The sequence below is a fragment of the Delphinus delphis genome, chromosome 8 (assembly GCF_949987515.2).
Source record: "Delphinus delphis chromosome 8, mDelDel1.2, whole genome shotgun sequence".
NCBI lineage: Eukaryota > Metazoa > Chordata > Mammalia > Artiodactyla > Delphinidae > Delphinus > Delphinus delphis.
In genome coordinates this window covers 105,640,218-105,657,951 of record NC_082690.1, presented here as the reverse complement: position 1 = coordinate 105,657,951, position 17,734 = coordinate 105,640,218, and the positions used below count along the sequence as shown (strand labels likewise).

Genomic DNA, 17,734 nt, shown 5'->3' with positions numbered 1-17,734 from the left:
CCATGAGGAAGGCATCACCCGCCCCCAGTACTTGCCGTCTAAGCTCCCCACCCGCCCTGCCCCAGGCGCCCACTCTGGAAACCAGAGACAAGGAACCCTGTCCTTGCAATAAGTGGGCAGGTCTGCTGGTAACCTAGCAGGAGAGGAGGCTTCTGAAACAGAGGGCAGAGCCCAGAGCCTCCACTAGGGCCTGCTGTCCTCCTGATGCTTCCTTTCTCCAGGAGAAACAGTCACAGCGGGAGGAGGGAGGGGACGGTCCCTAATCAGGGCTCCTGCCACCTGCTGAGATCTTGGACACAAGACTGTGCTGGGGCCAAGGATGTAAGGCAGGGCTCAGCAAACTTTTCTGTATAGAGCCAGATAGGTCTCTTTTGTAACTACTCAACTCTGCTGTTTCCGTGCAGGACCAGTCAGAGACAATATGTAAATGAATGAGCCTGACTGTGTCCCAGTAAAACTGCATTTACCAAAATAGGTGGCGATCTGGATTTGGCCCTCAGGCCGCAGCGTGCTCATCCCTGGTCTACAGTCTCCATCGAATTCAAAGGGGCTGTGAGCTGGAAAGACTTAACAACTGCGGCTTTCTAGAAACATCCGGGGAAATGACCCCCAGGCCTTCACCTTCCACAGAATGGCTGCTCACCATGAACGGGGACAGTGGACAGATAATATCTGAGTTATCCAAGAAGAGGACCGGTGGCTGTGGGGCGGCAGCTAGAACGACCCATTAACAGCTCAGTGGCAGTCATGGGGCCGTGGTGCTGACGGTGTGTGGCGGGAACCAACGGAGCAGGTCATTTTATGTAAGAAAACCTCAGAGGGAGCACAGAGATTTGTTTCACTGTCACGGTCTAAAAGGAAGATACTGCCAGCCAGCGTGGACCCAGGTTGACTAAGCAAATCTCTTTGTAACTCCTGGTTCAAGGGGATACTAGAAACCACCCAGACGTAAGTGTTATCCCACAGACGGCTTGGTGGAGGACAGCACTGCCTTTTGGGATGGGGCTTAACCAGGGCGTAAACCATGCAAACCCAGCTGACTACTGGACTTAACTTGGGTCTCTGTAACGTTCTTGACTGAGGGAGGGAAGGCAAGATAGACCCTCAGTCTGCCTTCAAGCCAAAGTGCTTGGCGAGGCAGAGCGCAACAGCTCTCAGTGGGCCTGCAGCTAACATTCTCCCCTCCCAAGCTGAGGGGCCACGGCAGTTTCGCTCCAGGCCAAGGCTTTATGCGTGACCTGATGGAGCCCAAGCTCCAGGAGGGCGGAGAGCGCGAGCCTAGGGGAGGGGCGGTGCCTCACCGTCGCAGTCCGCCTCGTCCGAGCGGTCCTGGCAGTCAGCCTCACCATCACAGCGCAGCCGCAGGTCCACGCACTGGCCCCGCGCACACGGGAACTGGGCGGCCGAGCACACCGGGCAGCCCTCCTCGTCGCTCTGGTCATCACACTCCGGGAAGCCGTCGCAGCGCCAGGCCCCAGGAATGCAGTCGATCTCCCCAGTGGCGCACGCAAACTGGTCCGGGGAGCACGTAGGAGGCTCTGGGGAGGAGAGAAAGACCATCACAGGCCGCCCAGCAGGGCAAAAACTGGGCGAAACACCTCTGGGTTTCAAAGCGGGGAACACGCTCAATTCACAAGTGCTGTACCCAGTCTCCACTGCCCTGCGTCTTGTCTGCGTCCCACCTCCAGCCCCCAGTGTGTGATGAAGCTGTCCGTGTGCACGGCCTGGCTACAGGGGAGTGTCCACCACACCCCCGCCGGAAATAGGAGGGTCAGAAAGTGGGTGGTCAGCACCCACACCTGTTACACATTTGGGGCAGCGGAGCCAGAACTCTGTGGGTGGCCAGCGAGCCCACAGGTATGGCGGGGGCGGGGGGCACCGGTGGAAGACCCGGGCACCTTGTTGAAGAGTGGGCTGAGGAAAGGCAGGTGGTGAGGATTCCACAGTGGGGAGCAGAGTGGATGAGGATGGGGTTCGAAGGCTCCCTGGTGGAGGGAGTCGTGGAAGGGTGGTGAGCTGGGAGGGTGAAGGACAGGAGATCTGGGGTCACCTCGTACCAGGTGGCCATGGCAAGTCACTTCCCCCTCGGGGTCAACTTCCCCAGTGCAGGCTAAGAATGGGCCAGACGCGCAATAGCACTCAGTGGCTACGCGCAGTGGCACTGTCCTGGAGGCCGAGACGCAGGTGGGCACGGATGCCAGGGCACTGGCAGAGAGACACAGGAGGAGCCCCTTGGTCCCAGGCTGCCCCCATTTCCCAGGGGGCCCGTCATCGTCTCTCCACTCCTCGGTCTGGAAAATCACAGGAAACTGAGCCCCAGAAACTGGTCCAAACTTCGTTTTAACGTTTAGCAACAGTCCTCAATACCCTTGAAATCTGATTAAGGAAAAAGGTGTCGGGAGTTCCCTGGCGGTCCAGTGGTTAGGAGTCGGCACTGTCACTGCCGTGCCCTGGGTTCAATCCCTGGTCAGGGAACTAAGGGACGCAAGCCACGCAGCACGGTCAAAAAAACAACAGAGCTTTCAGTTTCACAAAAGTACTGATTTCAAGATGTACTAAGCCTTTCAACATTGGGAACCCACATGCCTCCCCCATAACTGCGGGGTCCACACTGGGCTGAATAGGGATGTGAGATGGGGGAGGAGATGTGAGCAAAAATGAACACAAGGCCGCTGTTCCCACTGGGCTCGGCCACAGAGGACAGCCGGGGACAAAGGCGCCAACGACGGATGTGTGCTCACTGAGCCACCAACAGAGAACACAGGGATGCTGGCCACGGAAAGGTGCACGTGGACAGTGGCCGAGGCCCCGCTCCTGGACTCCAGGCCCCCACAGCCCAGCAGGAAGAAGAGGGTCCACGTGGGGCAGGCTCTGATTCCCCGCAGGGCCCCCAGTCCTGGCAGCAGCGGCCGGAGAGTGAGGACGGGACAGGATGGGGGTTGCACAGACCTGGGGTTGAACCCAGGCTCCCCCAGCAGCTGTGCGACCCGAGGACCCCCCAACCTCCCAGAGCCTCCGTCCCCTCGTCCCTAAAACAGAAGCAGCCACCCTCCATCACAGGCTGCTCGCGGGAGTAACGAGGCCAGCGGAGAAAGCACGCGCACACGCGTGTGTGAGCGAGTGTGTGCACGCGCGCGGTGCCTGGTTCGGTAATGTGCGCGTGTGCAGCATTGGCAGTGGCGCTGCTCTGCCGGTGCACGAGGCACGAGGGTCCATGGCACCTCCTGGGAACCTCAGTCAGCCCTTATCCTCCTGTGAGCCCCCAGAGAAGAGGCCAGGGACACAGTAAATACAGGCCTCTTAGGCCGTGAGGAAGGGCCTGGCATCCTCAAGTCTGAGGGCCGAAGCCTGGGGCCGGGTGACAGAGGGATGCGTCCTCCCCTGGGGAGGCCCAGCGCTGGGGTCCCAGGGAGAGCTGAGCACTCTGTGCAGCTCTCTCCCCGGCCCCGTCTCCTCCAGGGCAGCCTGGACGTCTGTGGGACCTGCACAACCACTTGGGCCCTGGGGCCGGAACTCAGAAACAAGCCACCAGGAAGCTCAGGAGGGTCAAGGTGGCCCCCACCACGGGACAGTCATGAAACATCCCCTCTGTTCTTGGCCAAGCTCTCTGGGGTTCACAGTGTGAGGTGGGGCAGGAGAAAGCTCCAGAAGGACAGGCCCATGGTCCTGCTTCCCGAGATGTGCTGAGCATATGCCGTGTGTGGGACACAGCGTGGAGGTCGTGGGGGTGAGGATGAGAAGAAAAGGGACAGGGTAAAGACCGGCCCCCAGGAGCTCAGAGGAGGAGGGAAGAAGAGAGGAACACAGAAACAGCACATCCAAGGTCACCTGGGGGACCTGCAGGAAGAGGAGAGGAAGTCCTGGGGATTGGGTTTCATCATGGTGACAATGACAATTGTTCCTTTTTATTACTACTGCCATTCTCACAACTAATAGCAGCTGGCATTCCTGTGTGCCATGTGTCAGGGACCATGCAAAGTACTCTGTTACTTAATAACAACCCCATCAAGTAAGTGCTCTCAATTTCTCTATTTCACAGAGAAGGAAGTGGAGGCTCAGAGAGGTGAGTGACCAGCCCAGGGTCACTCAGCTGGGAAGTGGCAAAGCTGGGATTTGAACCCAGGTCTGTCTGACACTGCAGCTTACATTCTTGGCCACTCCCTGTGCAACCTTAGGGAAGAAGACGATCAAGGGTAGAAGGCGGAGAAAAGACAGTACTAAAAAATTAGACAAACCCACTATTGGAGACTTCAACACCTCCATCAGTAACTGACAGCACAAACAGTCAGGAAGGATACAGACAACCTGAACAGCACTATCCATCAGCTGGATCTAACCAACATTTACTGAACACTCCACCCAGCAACATCAGATGACACATCTTCTCAGGCTCACATGGAATATTCACCAAGGTAGACCACACGCTGGGGCATAAAACATACCTGAATGAAGTTAAAAGGACAGAAATCATACAAAGCGTATGCCGTGTGTGAGACATAGCGTGGAGGTCATGGGGGTGAGCATGGGAAGAAAAGGGACAGGGTGAACACCGGCCCCCAGGAGCTCAGAGGAGGAGGGGGAGTATGCGCACACACTCGGTCACACACGCGTGTGCACGTGCTTTCTCCGCTGTCTTTGTTACTCCCATGAGGAGCCTGTGATGGAGGATGGCTGCTTCTGTTTTAGGGATGAGGAAATGGAAATTAATTCCACAAAAATTTAATGGAACTAAACTAGAAATCAATAACAGAAAGATAGCTGGAAAATTCCCAACCATCTGGAAGTTACACAACACACTTCAAAATAACACAAGGGCCAAAGAATTATTGAGAATAATTTTAAAATATTTTAACTAACTGAAAATGAAAATGCAATTTATCAAAATTTGTGGGATGCAGCAAAACCAGTGCTTAGAGGGAAATTCATAGCCCTGAAATGCATATATTAGAAAAGAGGACAAAGAGACAGTCTGCTCAGGATACTGGATGCCACAGGGACTATGTATTAAAAGACTGTCAGGCAGCAACCTGGCAGGCAGAGAATCGGGTCCTGCTCAACGTCCCAACAGAAAGTGCTGAGGTCACACCTACCACCACAAGTCAACAGGTTCTGCAGGAGCACGAGGTGGACTGGGCATGAGCACCGTGGCGTCCCATCACCCTTGGCAATGCAGATGTGGGAACAGCCGCCATTGTCCCGGGCACAAGGGTGGGCTGCTGTGGAGAGAAAAGAGGGAGGGGGTCGGGTTCTACCTCCTACCTCAGGACTGTGGCCTGGAGGACGGAGGGGATGCATGCCGGGCAGGAACTCACAAGAACTGGCACTCCAGTAGGAGTGTGGGGGATCCTCACACTTAATTCTTAGGGCAGCCTATGGAGTCTGTTTCTGTTGACACTGCATTCTGCAGATGAGGAAACGGAGGCCAAAAGCACTTATAGAACTTTCCTTACATCATACCCCAGCCTGTCTGCACCAGCTCCCACTGTGCCCACTACCATCATGCTACACTGCCCACCTGTGTGTCTGTCTCTCATGGTGTAGTGGGCTGAGTGGTGGCCCCCCAAAAGATATGTCCACTTCCTAATGCCTGGAATCTGTGAATGGGACCTTATTTGGGAAAAGGGTCTTTGCAAATGACGTAATCACGTTAAGGATCTTGAGATGGGGTCTAATTCTGAATTGTCTGTGTGGTCCCTAAATGCACTGACAAATGTCCTTATAAGAGACGACATAAGAGATGAAGGCAGGGGAGAAGGTCATGTGATGACAAAGGCAGAGACTGCAATGATGCAGCCACAAGGAACACCGGCAACCACAGGAAGTGGGAGGGGCAAAGAACCATCCCCTCCTCTGCCTCCCCACCCCCACCTCCAGCCTCCAGAGGGAGCACAGCCTTGCAGACACCTTGATTTTGGATTTCTCCAGAACTGTGACAGGATACATTTCTGTTGCTTTAAGTCACCCAATTTGTGGTGACTTGTTAAAGCAGCTGCAGGAAACTAATACACATGGAAGTTAAAATAATAAGGGTGTTGAACCCTGGGGAACTTGAACATTTCAATTCAATTAACTTCATGTGCCCAACACCCTGACAATGGTTAGGAGGCTGGGAGGGTGGCTGAGCTCCCTCAGGTGAGAGGAAATGGCGCAAAGCACTCTGCTCCTCACCCGGACCCCCAAAGGCAAATCATAGTTTCTCCTCCTCAACCCTGAGGATTAGGTGTTTTCAAAATGACAGAGTCACGGTTTAGAGCAGGGTCAGCAAACTTTTGCCATAAAGAATCAGAAAGCGAATAATTTTGGTTTCATGGGCTAGGCCACCTATCTAGGTGACCATGACTCCTTGTCGGCCAGCCGCAAAGCAAAGGCAGCCAGGATGACACAGACCTACGGGCTGCAGAGTGCCACCCCTGGTTTAGAGTCTAGTTGTGGGATCTTGTGGGGAGGCAGGATGGATGGCCCACGTCCCAAATCAACACGGCAGAGCTCACCCAAGGACTTCCCGCCCTCACCCAAAACGAGGAGGCTCTCCCTGTCACCCTAGACCCCACACATCAGCACTCATTAGCACCCGGCCTCCAACCCCAGATCTGCTCACTGAACGTCTCCTGGCCCTTCCAGCCGCTCGGTTCCAAGGAGCTGCCGGGCAATGAGCCTGGCTTTCTGCCGACACCAGCAGGCAGTGGGTCTCGACATTTGTGGGCTCAGCATTCACCACTCTGACCATCTGCCAGCAACAACCAGGAACCGGGACCTGGCTGAGGATGGTGTAAGGGGCCAGGTGAACGCAGGCTTTCCAACCCAGAGGCGTGGAGTGCCTCGGTTATCCGGAAGCTAGTTCCTAGTGACTTCACTTATCCAGGATCCAGCTGATTACCCACAAGGACAGAATCCACTGCCCAGCAGTCAACACAGAAGTGACCGATTCAGAGGTCATGCCCCTCATCCTGAGCAGGGAGCCCAACAGAAAAAAAATCCCAGTGGCTAAACTGTGGGCTCTGGCCTCAAATCCAAGCCCCATCAGGTTTATTGGCTAGGTGACAGGGGGAGGTAGCACCCTTTCTGAGCCCTACTTTCCTCAGCTGTAAAGTAGAATTATTGTGAAATAACACATGTAATGTAATAATATGCTGAGCACGGGACCTGGGGTGCAGAACAGTCAACACACGGTGTGGCCGAGGCAGGAGGCCAACAGTAATGGGCTGGGGTGAGGCTGGTGGGGCCAGACCGTGGGCATCACAGGACAAGGACAGTGATGGCAGCCCAGGTGTATTTACTGAATGAAGAGAGAAAAGCGAGAAGACAGAGGGAGAGGTAGACACTTCACACACACACACACACACACACACACACACACACACACACACACACACACACACACACACACACACCCCTCCATATCCACATATACGGAGGTGGGTAGAGGAACCAGAGGTCCCAGTTACCGACGTCGTCCCTCTCCCAGGCCCCTGGGCACAGCCAGACTGTGGCAGGCAGAATCCTAAAATGCCCCCTAAATGTCCTACCCGACTCCCCAGCTGGGGAGGATGTGAGGAGCTATTATGCCTGTGGTTTTGCTACCTTACTCAGCAGAAGGGATTTACAGATATAATTAAGGTTACTAATCAGTTGATTTGGAGTCAATCTAAAGGGAGACTCGTCTAAAACTGGGCCAGATCTAATCGCAAGCCCTTGGAAAGCGGAGTGGGTTCCAGCTGGTAGAAAAGGAAGTCAGAGAGGTTCGGTCTGTCACTGATGGGGAGAGGGCCTGAGGGTGGCCTCCAGGAGCCGAGAGTAGACTTGGCCGACAGAAAGAAAGAAAAGAGGATCTCAGTCCTACAACTCTCACATTGGCCTGTCCTCCTGCCTTATTCCAGGGGGGCAGTTCAGGGGCCGCTGTGCTCTGTGAAGAGGCCCAGCCTCCCCTCGGCGGTGTCCGCACACACCGCTGCCTGCTGCCCGCTGCCCACCCGCCACGTACAGAACTCCTCCAGGCTGATGTCCTCCACGGCGTGGATGCCGGTCAGGTGGGCGACACGGCCCTGGACTCGTGTCCGCGCATCCCCTGTGGTCTTGTCCACGCGCTCAATCATCTGCTGCTGGCGGTCGATCCAGTAGAGGTGCCTGCCCAGCACAGTCAGGCCCACAGGCTGCACGATGTTGGCATCCTCCAGGGTCAGGCGGTTGGCCCCTGCAAGAGGGAGGCGCTCCCCCTGAGTGGCGGCTGACCCCTAGAGCTCAGCCCACGCTTGCCTCGGGAGAAGGGTGGGCTGCCGGGAGCCTGGGGGACGCCGGGCTCTGGCCAGGGCTGGGGGCTGGGGCACGTTCCCTGGAATTAGGCAGATCTGAGGCCACCTCTCGGACAGCCCTGCTTCTACCTGGGCTGCCCTTTGGCCAGGGCCGTGGCCCCAGTCGCTGGCCCCCGGCAAGCACGGTGCCTCCCCTGCCCCCAGCCCACCCCAACTTCCGGAAGAAAAGCCCCTTTAAGCACTGATTCTCACTCCTCTCTGGCCCAGGGGCCTCCCGGACTGAGGCGGCCACGGCAGAGGAGCTGAGAGCATGGGCACTGGGGGCAGAGCGGTCGGACTCCTCTTCCACCCGACGCTGGGGGCCCTGCACAGCTGGCTCACCCTCTCTGAGCCTCGTCGGCCCCTGCCACCTGGGGATCACTTGGGACCCACATCCTGGAACGGGGCAGGGGCACTATACATGGTAAAGCCCCAGCCCAGTGCCTGCTCGCAGTAGGTCCCCCACAACCGTGGTGACTGCTATGCCAGGACTGATGACCAGGACAGCGGGCGTCCTGGCGGGTCAGACGTGGTGGCCGCCGAGGGACCGATCCTCGGGGAGGCTCCAGGGAGCGCACCTGACAGGTCGCAGCTTTCAATGCGCTTCAGGTCGGCGTCCACCCAGAAGAGCTTGCCCAGCGTGTTGTCCACCACGAGGGCCACGGGGCGGATGAGGCCCGTGGTGAAGAGGACCTCGCGCTCGGTGCCGTCCAGGGCCGCGCGCTCTATCTTGGCTGCTCGGTCCTGCATGTTAGTGAAGTACAGGTACCTGCGAGAGAACAGCAGGTAAAGGACGGGCACTGCGTCCGCTACGTCCTCAGCCAAGCACCAGAGAGACCGGCCCCAGACCCTGCGGGCACCCAGCGGGGCTTCGGAAAGTGACCAGTCATACGACCCCAGCCTCTAGGGGCTGGATGCGGAGCTGAAAGGTCAGGCCCTGGAGGAGCTGGAAAATGTCCCCCAAGACCTCATGTCTACCTGGAACCTCGGAATATGACCTTACTTGGAAACAAGGTCTTTGCAGATGTAACTAAGTATCAAGATGAGGCCGCCCCGGTTAGGGTGGGCCCGCAACCAGTGAGAGTGGCCTCAAGAGAGAGAAGAGGCCACACGGACACAGAGAGAAGCCCACATGAAGACGGAGGCAGAGTGGAGGGACGCGGCCACAAGCCAAGGAGCATGCAGGGCCCCCAAAGCTGAGAGGCAGGAAGCAACCTCCCCTAGAGACTCCAGTGGGAGCACGGCCCTGCCACCCTTGACTTTGGCCCCTGGAACAGCGAGGGAATAGACCTCCGTGTTTCAAGCCCCCAGTCTGTGGTCACTTGCGGCAGCCCCTGGGACTAGTACACGCCCCCTCCTTTGATTCCTAAAGAACCGTCTTCAGTAACTGAGCCCCCGGGGGCTGCAGGGCTGGTACTCCCCGCTGTCCTCACAAGGAAACTGAATCCCTGGGAGGTCACGTCACCTGCCTGAGGTCACATAGGCAGTAGGTGACAGAGTCGGGATTTGAACTCAGGTCTGCCTGGCGGTCCCCGGGCACAAGCTTCAGCACACAGTGCCTCGATGAGTCTGATTCCCGCCCTGAACGGCAGCCCTGCGGGTACCTGAGGTGGTCACCATCCTCCTGCCTTCCACCCCCAAATCCTCCCCGATTGGCTTTATTTCCCAATCTCATGTCATGTGGTTTCGGCCCCCTCACCCTCCCGCCCTGGTCCTTCCCTTTGGGACCCTCCACATGTGTCAACGTGTCTCAGGTGCTCTCCCACCTACCAGAGAACCTGAGGGCCCATCAGGGAGCTTCAGGGAAGGAAGAAGCTCCCAGTCAGGTAGTGACCTCCCCTAGGCAAGTGAGTAACCCACCACCGCGTGGGACACTATGGAAGGGATGGTTGAATAGGGTTCAAGTTGGATGGGATGGTATGAAACCTATGAATCACATCCTGCCTGTGCCTCTCAGCAAAGCCCTCTCCCCTGCACAGGCTTTCAGTCCAGGCCATCCCTGGGCGTCTCTGCCTCCCTGCCATGCCTGGGAATGAGCTGGTGTCTCCCTGCCCCACTCCGGCTGCAGATGGGAGTGTCGGGGGTGGAAGATCCCTCCCGGCCCGAGAGGCCGGCATTCACGGGAGGGGCCCCTGGCACAGCCCAGCGGGTGCAGCACCCCACCCGCGCGGCCCCGCACCCTCGCTCGGCGTTGACGACGATGGCCCTCGGCTTGTCGCGGTCCCCGCGGAGCACCACGCCCATGGCTTCCCCGTTCAGCCGGTGGACGTTGATCGTGTCGGTGGCCTCGCACGTCCAAAACAGGGTCCGGCTGTAGACGTCCACGCTGAGGTCGTGCGGCTGCCTGTCCGGGTTCTGGCTTTGGCTCGGAGAGGTCAAAACGAAGGGCTGTAGGGTGGTAAGAAACGAGCACCGGCTGAAGTCACGGTGGGGAGGGCGGAGGCCTGTGGCCGCGCGCAGAGCAAATGTCAAAAGCCCAACCGTGTCTGGGAACCTCTCCTTTCAAACCAGCTCTTGCCCACACATCCGCTTGAGAGTGAAGCTGATCCCCCCAACAGCCTCCAGGAGAGCTCTAGCCCATGGGCTCCGAAGCTGGGCCCCGCCACCAGTGACGGCACTGGACCCGGCTGCCTGGTCATCACCCCACCCGGGCTGGCCAGCCTGCGCCCGCACGTACAGAGGGACCGCCCAGCAGCTGAGCGGTCAGCCCGGGATCACAGGCCCCCGGCTCAAGACATCTTCTCACTTCTTGTTTCCTTAGACTCAGACTTTTGGATTAAGGCCCTCAAATCTTTTTTTATCTTTTTTCCTTCCCTTGGATTTTTTTTTTAACATCTTTATTGGAGTATAATTGCTTTATAATGGTGTGTTAGTTTCTGCTGTATAACAAAGTGAATCAGCTGTACGTATACATATATCCCCATATCTCCTCCCTCTTGCGTCTCCCTCCCACCCTCCCTATCCCACCCCTCTAGGTGGTCACAAAGCACCGAGCTGATCTCCCTGTGCTATGCGGCTGCTTCCCACTAGCTATCTGTTTCACATTTGGCAGTGTATAAATGTCAGTGCCACTCTCTCACTTCGTCCCAGCTTACCCTTCCCCCTCCCCGTGTCCTCAAGTCCATTCTCTACATCTGCATCTTTGTTCCTGTCCTGCCCCTAGGTTCTTCATAACCATTTTCTTTTTTTTTTTTAGATTCCATATATATGTGTTAGCATACAATATTTGTTTTTCTCTTTCTGACTTACTTCACTCTGTATGACAGTCTCTAGGTCCATCCACCTCACTACAAATAACTCAATTTCATTTCTTTTTATGGCTGAGTAATATTCCATTGTATATATGTGCCACATCTTCTTTATCCATTCATCTGTCGATGGGCACTTAGGTTGCTTCCATGTCCTGGCTATTGTAAACAGAGAATGAACACTGTGGTACATGACGCCTCCTGAATCATGGTTTTCTCAGGGTACATGCCCAGTAGTGGGATTGCTGGGTCATATGGTAGTTCTGTTTTTAGTTTTTTAAGGAAACTCCATACTGTTCTCCAGAGTGAAGGCCCTCAAATCTTATTTGTTTTTTAAATTTAGGATGCCAGGACAATAGGTGTCCAGCACAGAGGTCCACCTCTCACAGCCTCTTCCCTGAGGGAGACAGGCCAGGGGTTCAAGGCCAGGTGAGGGTGCAGGGCTGCCCCGCAGCGCATACCAGGAGCCCAGGGGCAGCACGTGCCCCTCGCGGGGTCTGTTTTCCCCCTCACACTCCCTGCGGGTCTCCACCCCAAGCCTCTCCCGGGAGCGCTGCTGGACTCCATGCCGTCTACTGCCTCTCAGGGATGAACCCTGGCTTTCGGAGCCACCGACAGAGAATCCCTTTAAAGGGGACCTTGTTTCATGAACTGATGCAGGAGAAGGAGAGTGCCCAGAGCTTCCCTCACGTCCCTCAGAGGCTAGAGGCCGATTCCCTGGTGGATCTGGTCCCCTTGGGTTCTCAGGTGACCTGACCTGGTGCAAAGGGGCTTCCCAAGCTCCTGGGCTGCTGCCACCAACAGTTTGGATGAAAAGTTCCTCCTCTGAGAAGGGAATCATCTTTAGATGATGTTCTGATCACAGCTCATTGCAGACCCTCTTAATATACCTCTTTTCAGCAGTCAATAAAACAAGAAGTCTCCTGGTGGTCAAGAGGGGCCTTGCAGCCAAAAAGAAGCCCCCCTCCCCAGGCCCAGCCTCTTGGACTCAGCTGGAGAGGAACCACCCGCCCCCAAACACACACACAGCAGCCTCTGGTCCAGCCCTGCTGGGCAGCTGGAAGCACGTCACTCGCATCTCTGCAGGTAACAACACCCCCACCCCCAGGAGCTGTGGGCCCTAGGAGCCAGGCGTCGACTCCAGCCGGCACATTCCTTTCCCAAGAGCCACAGAGCTCTCTGGCCAAAGACCACAGCCCAGTGCAGCCGATGGCCCGGGAGTAAAGCAAGATTCCAGCTAGCCCTGGCCAGAGCCAGGCTCCCTGCGGAGGGCGGGTGCGTGGGAGCCGGGCACACGCTCATCGGAACAACCAGCTGAAAAAAAAGTACGTGCTGTAACAACACACCACCCACGCCCCACCCCAGGCACACGGGAACGAGGAGGTAAACTCTACACGGCTGGCCGGTTCTATAAAACCCAAACTCCAATTTTACCATGAGGAACAGCACCGAGGCCGGTGCAAAAAATCTTAGCAGAATCCGATTCAACGTCACAATCCACACCCCGCCCCCTCCCCAGTACAAAGTGGTACTTAACCCAGTGGGAAAGTCTGCAGCAACAGCTCACAGGCGGATGCAAGCCCAGCGTCCACTGATGGACGGACGGATAAGCAAAATGTCTTCTATACAGACAATGGAGTGTTATTCAGTCGTACAGAGGAAGAAAATTCTGATACCTCCTATGATGTGGATGAACCTTGAGAACATTGTGCTAAGTGAAACAGGCCAGTCACAAAAGGACAAATACTGGGTAATTCTACTTATATAAAGAACTTAGTGCTGTCAGATGCAGAGAGACAGAAGGCAGGAGGGTGGGTGCCAGGGACTGGGGGGATGCGGGGGATGGAGAGTTAGGGTTTAATGGGGACAGAGTTTCCTCTGGAGATGGATGGGGGTGACGGGTGTACAACAATATCAATGTACTTAATGCCATGGAGCTGCACACTTAAAAATGGTTAAAATGGCCCATTTTATGTAACGTAGATTTACCACAATAAAAGAATCAAAAATTAAATAGAAAAACGACAGCCAAGTAGATGATAATTAAGAATACCATCCTTGGAGGTGGGGTGGCACCCCTAATAACCAAAGCCACCAGAGGGTGGAGTTTAGCAAGAGACACAGGAAGGGAAATGAATATTTTCCAGATTAAGTGTTCCTAGAAGGGCTTTTTCTTCAAAGTCTTCCCCCACTCCTGCTGGACACCATACAAGAATGCAAAAGGACGCCTCTCCAGGGGACTTTAAGGTAATTTGTGCCCCAGCAACTTTCTCAGCAGGAAGCCATGGTCCACCAATTAACACTCCCTGTTCTCCAAAGGACTCAAAGTGACTGTCACCTGCGCCCAGGGTGGGACGAAAGAAATCCATTCCCACCGTTTCCGCCAGGCTCTGCTCCCACAGAGATGATAATCATAGCTGCTCGGGCACAGCTGGGGCTTTACCATCAACCAAGGACACAGACGTCAAAGGACGACTTGTTAACTTTACATCGTGGGTGGATGAAGTATGTTGTCGAAAGTGAGGCCCAGTCGTACAGGTAGTACTGGCACCCGGTTCAGGGTAGGAAAGAGAAACACCTACGTTACAGACACGAAAATCTTCTGAAAATCTCCACACACGAGCATCTGCATCGCTGTTCTAACAGTATCAAGATTTCACCACGACGACATAAGCTGTCACACTGACCCCTCGATTGAGAAAGAGACCATCGGGTTCGGTAGCTTTTGTGAAAGGCGTCTTTAGAAACTGGCATGACCAGCCGGGCACGTCCTACTGGAATTCTGGCCACAGTTCCCTGTCACATGGCTGGATACGCCGGGTGTGCCCCGAGGCTGCAGTGACAGTGTCCTTCCTGGCACGGGTCACAAACACCTAACACAGAAAAGGAGTCAGTTCTGCTAGACTCACGTCTGGAAAACATGTATTCGTCCCCATGCAGTGATGTATCAGGGACAGTCTGAGCAGAGAGCAGGTTTCGCATTCACTTTGCACAACTGCACCCAGGAGAAACCCTAGGCAAGTGCAGAGCACACAGCAGCACCGCACCGAGCAGGGGCCCACAAACACACATGCCTCCAGCGACCCCCAGCCCCCGGGCACTGGGAGCCACGCCATCCACGCCGGGGTCACAACGATATGTCCCATCTCAGACAACCCTCCTTCCGCGTTCCACAAAAACCCACAAGCTGCAACCTTCCGACCCCCATGTCCTCCGCCAGCTTCAGGTCTTTTCAGCATCAAGAGCCATATCTGCTGGAGCATTTGTGTACCGAACCATTTACCATTCGAAGGACAGGGCCCCTGTATTGCCAGGTTCCTCTCTTTTTTTTCAGTTTGTCACTGATGGCCTTTTGAGGGCTGCACACCTAGCCCCCTTTCCCCCATCAGACCCGTGGTCTGTACTGGGCGATTCTGTACAGTGCAGTGATTTTCAGACACATGTACATTGCATTATAACAGAACTGACTATCCAACTCCCCCGAAATAAAAGATAAATCTAGAATAACCAACATCAACTATCCCTGCACAGAACCACTATGGAAAGGAAAAAAAAACCCCATGGGGTTTGACGCCCACCACTGCTACTTAAACAGCTGCAAAATCCAGTTTCTACACAGAATCACAGTCTAAGGGTCTCACACGGCTCAGCCTTATACCTGGCAATGACATAATCGGAGCCCAATCACTGTTTACCCCAAACTGTGCCCTCTTGGCACCCCCTCTGCTAAGAAAAGGGGGCGGTAGCCTGGGAGCCGCCAGTGCGAGCCCCTCGTGGAAGGGCCCCCCGCGCCCCCCCGAAAGCACACTTACCTGGGTCCCATCGTCCTTGGCTCGTTTGATGTTCTGGCGCCCATCTACCCAGTAGATGAACTTGTCCAGCGGGTCATAGTCGATGGCCTTGACGTTCCTCAGCCCGTGCAGCGGCAGGATGAGGTCTGGGCTGTGCTGGTCATCAGGGATCATTCGGCTGATAGCACACTTCTGGCTGAAGAGCAGGAAGGTGGTGGGTGCTGGAGAGAGGCAAACGGGGGCGGGCGCGCGTCAGCGTCTGGGAGCCGAACAGGGAGTGGGGCAGGGAGGACGGCCTTCCATTTTCTGGTAAAAAGTAGATTTGCGTGCGCACCTACGAGATGTACGTGGAAAAAGGCTGGAAAGACACAAAACTGGTTCTTGGGGGTGGGCTATGGGTAATTTAATTCTCCATGTTACACGTCGCTGCTGTTTCCATATTTTATAAGTGTGTGTGTCATTTTAAAACTAGATATCCACTTCTTTTCAGATTATCAAGACTTAAGTCAGAGGGAGGGAAAGGTAGTGAACATCCAGCCCCCACCCATAAGTGTGTGTGATGCTCTGGTGACGGTGGGATTCGCCAGGGGCTTCTACGTGCTCCAGGGAACGGCTGAAACCCGTGTGACGTGAACAGTGACACCGGGAGGGGACACTCCTCAGGGCTGTCGGGACCCAGGATGTGTAGAGGCCACCAGCTGCAGCCACGTCAGAGTTACAGCTGGGCCACATGAATCCAAGTCACAGCCCTGGGTCTGCCGGCCTTGGGAGCCAGCACCCGAGTCACATCCCCTCTGGGCAGAGGGTGACCTGCACCTCCGCTTGACCCTTCAAGGTTATGGCCCCCAGTGGCAAGGACAACAGGACCAAAGGGAGCCCAAGAGTGGGGAATCCCAGGCTGTGGCCCCAGGCCCATCACATACCAGCCTGGGGCCTCGACCAAGCCCCTTAACCCTTCGAAGCTGTAGGTCCCTCATCCACATAATTGGGCCAAGGAAGCTCAGTCCTCTTAAGGCCCAGGGCTGCGAGAGGCTCACACAATGCCCGGATGACAGAGAGCTTTACAATCTGTCTAGCGCTGCACAGAGGCCCAGTTATAACTAGCTCTCTGCTGATGTCACAGGAGAAAAGCCTGCCAACAGGACACACCTGTTCTCCCTGCGGGCCCATGGGAAAGTCACTCTCAGGCTCTCTGAACCTCGCTTTTCTTAGAATTGAAAGTGAAAAGGCCTACCTCGTTTAGAAGGTCGGTGTGAGGATTACACCGTGGACATGGGGCCACACGCAAGGGGTCAGGGCAGGGACTCTGGAGCCAGCTTGCCTGGATCCAAACCTGGTTCAAGTCTTACCAGCTGTGTGGCCTTGGGTGGGTAACTACACATGTCTGTGCCCAGGGTCCTAGTCTGTGAAATGGGGACAGTGATACTCCCTACCCCATAGGCTGGAGGATTAAGGGCCATAAAAAGCACTTGGAACAATGCCTGGCCCTAGAAGTGGGTGCTCTCCCCCAGGGACTGTTTTTCACATCCAAAGAGCCTCCCATGCGACGTGCCCGCTGAGGGCTTGGACCACCTACTCGTGTCTTGATGAAGCAACAGGTCTTCCACCCAGCCTGAGCCTCCAGGTAACATTAGGCAACATGTGCAGTGCACAACCTGCCCGAGTGCCCATGTGCACCAAGGTTTCCCCAGATAAAAAGCTTCTTTCCACCTTAACCGCCAGAGTCAGACTGATGATCTAATGTGGGAGTGAGGGACAGGGGCAGAGCGAGGCACTTACGGCTGCAGTTGCGGCTACTGGGGTCCAGGGTGTAATGTGAGGCACAGCTGCAGCGGTGGCCGCTGGGGACAGCGAGGCACAGCTGCCCACACTGCCCATTGTTGTGCATGCAGTCATTGAGGCCATCCTGGCGGGAGGAGTGGAACACCAGGATGTCCATCACGAAATCCAGGTGGCCCTGGATGAGGGTGCGGTTCCGGCCACTGGTCTTGTCGGCTCGCTCAATGCTGTGCAGGTTCCAGTCTGTCCAGTAGATGTAATCACTGTACTGCGTCAGGCCGAAGGGGTGCGGGAGGTCATCGGCAATCACGACCCGTTCCTGACCTGCGTGGAGACACACGGGTACCGAGTCAGCAACGGCACCGCACGGGCGTCCTGTGGCTGAACCAGCTCAACCTGCAGCCTGGCCACTTGCGTCGGGCTCACAAAGCATGTGACCACTTTGGGAAACGAGCAGGGTCCACTGAGGCTGGGTGTGCACCTGCCCTGAGGGCAGGCAATTCCCCTCTTGCAGCACAAGAGAAATGCGTGCAGCATCCACCCAAACAACACAGAAGAGAATGTGCACGGCAGCAACTATGTGTAACAGCCACAAACAGGAAACAACCCAAATGTCCGTCAATAGTAG

General features: G+C 55.8%; 1 protein-coding gene across 3 annotated transcripts in view; it reads right to left on the bottom strand.

Annotated features, from left to right (window-relative positions):
• The window catches only part of LRP5 (LDL receptor related protein 5), a 109,654-nt gene that overhangs the window by 11,562 nt on the left and 80,358 nt on the right, over positions 1 to 17,734 (bottom strand). For 2 of the 3 annotated variants that reach the window (XM_060019438.1, XM_060019441.1), the window contains exons 12-18: positions 17,107 to 17,430; positions 15,349 to 15,548; positions 10,468 to 10,676; positions 8,867 to 9,057; positions 7,982 to 8,191; positions 5,091 to 5,216; positions 1,302 to 1,538 (exon numbers count right to left, since the gene is read on the bottom strand). In XM_060019438.1, coding sequence (XP_059875421.1) covers positions 1,302 to 1,538; positions 5,091 to 5,216; positions 7,982 to 8,191; positions 8,867 to 9,057; positions 10,468 to 10,676; positions 15,349 to 15,548; positions 17,107 to 17,430 — 1,497 coding nt within the window. The remainder of the gene's footprint in view (positions 1 to 1,301; positions 1,539 to 5,090; positions 5,217 to 7,981; positions 8,192 to 8,866; positions 9,058 to 10,467; positions 10,677 to 15,348; positions 15,549 to 17,106; positions 17,431 to 17,734) is intronic. The other variant, XM_060019440.1, reaches the window with a different exon arrangement.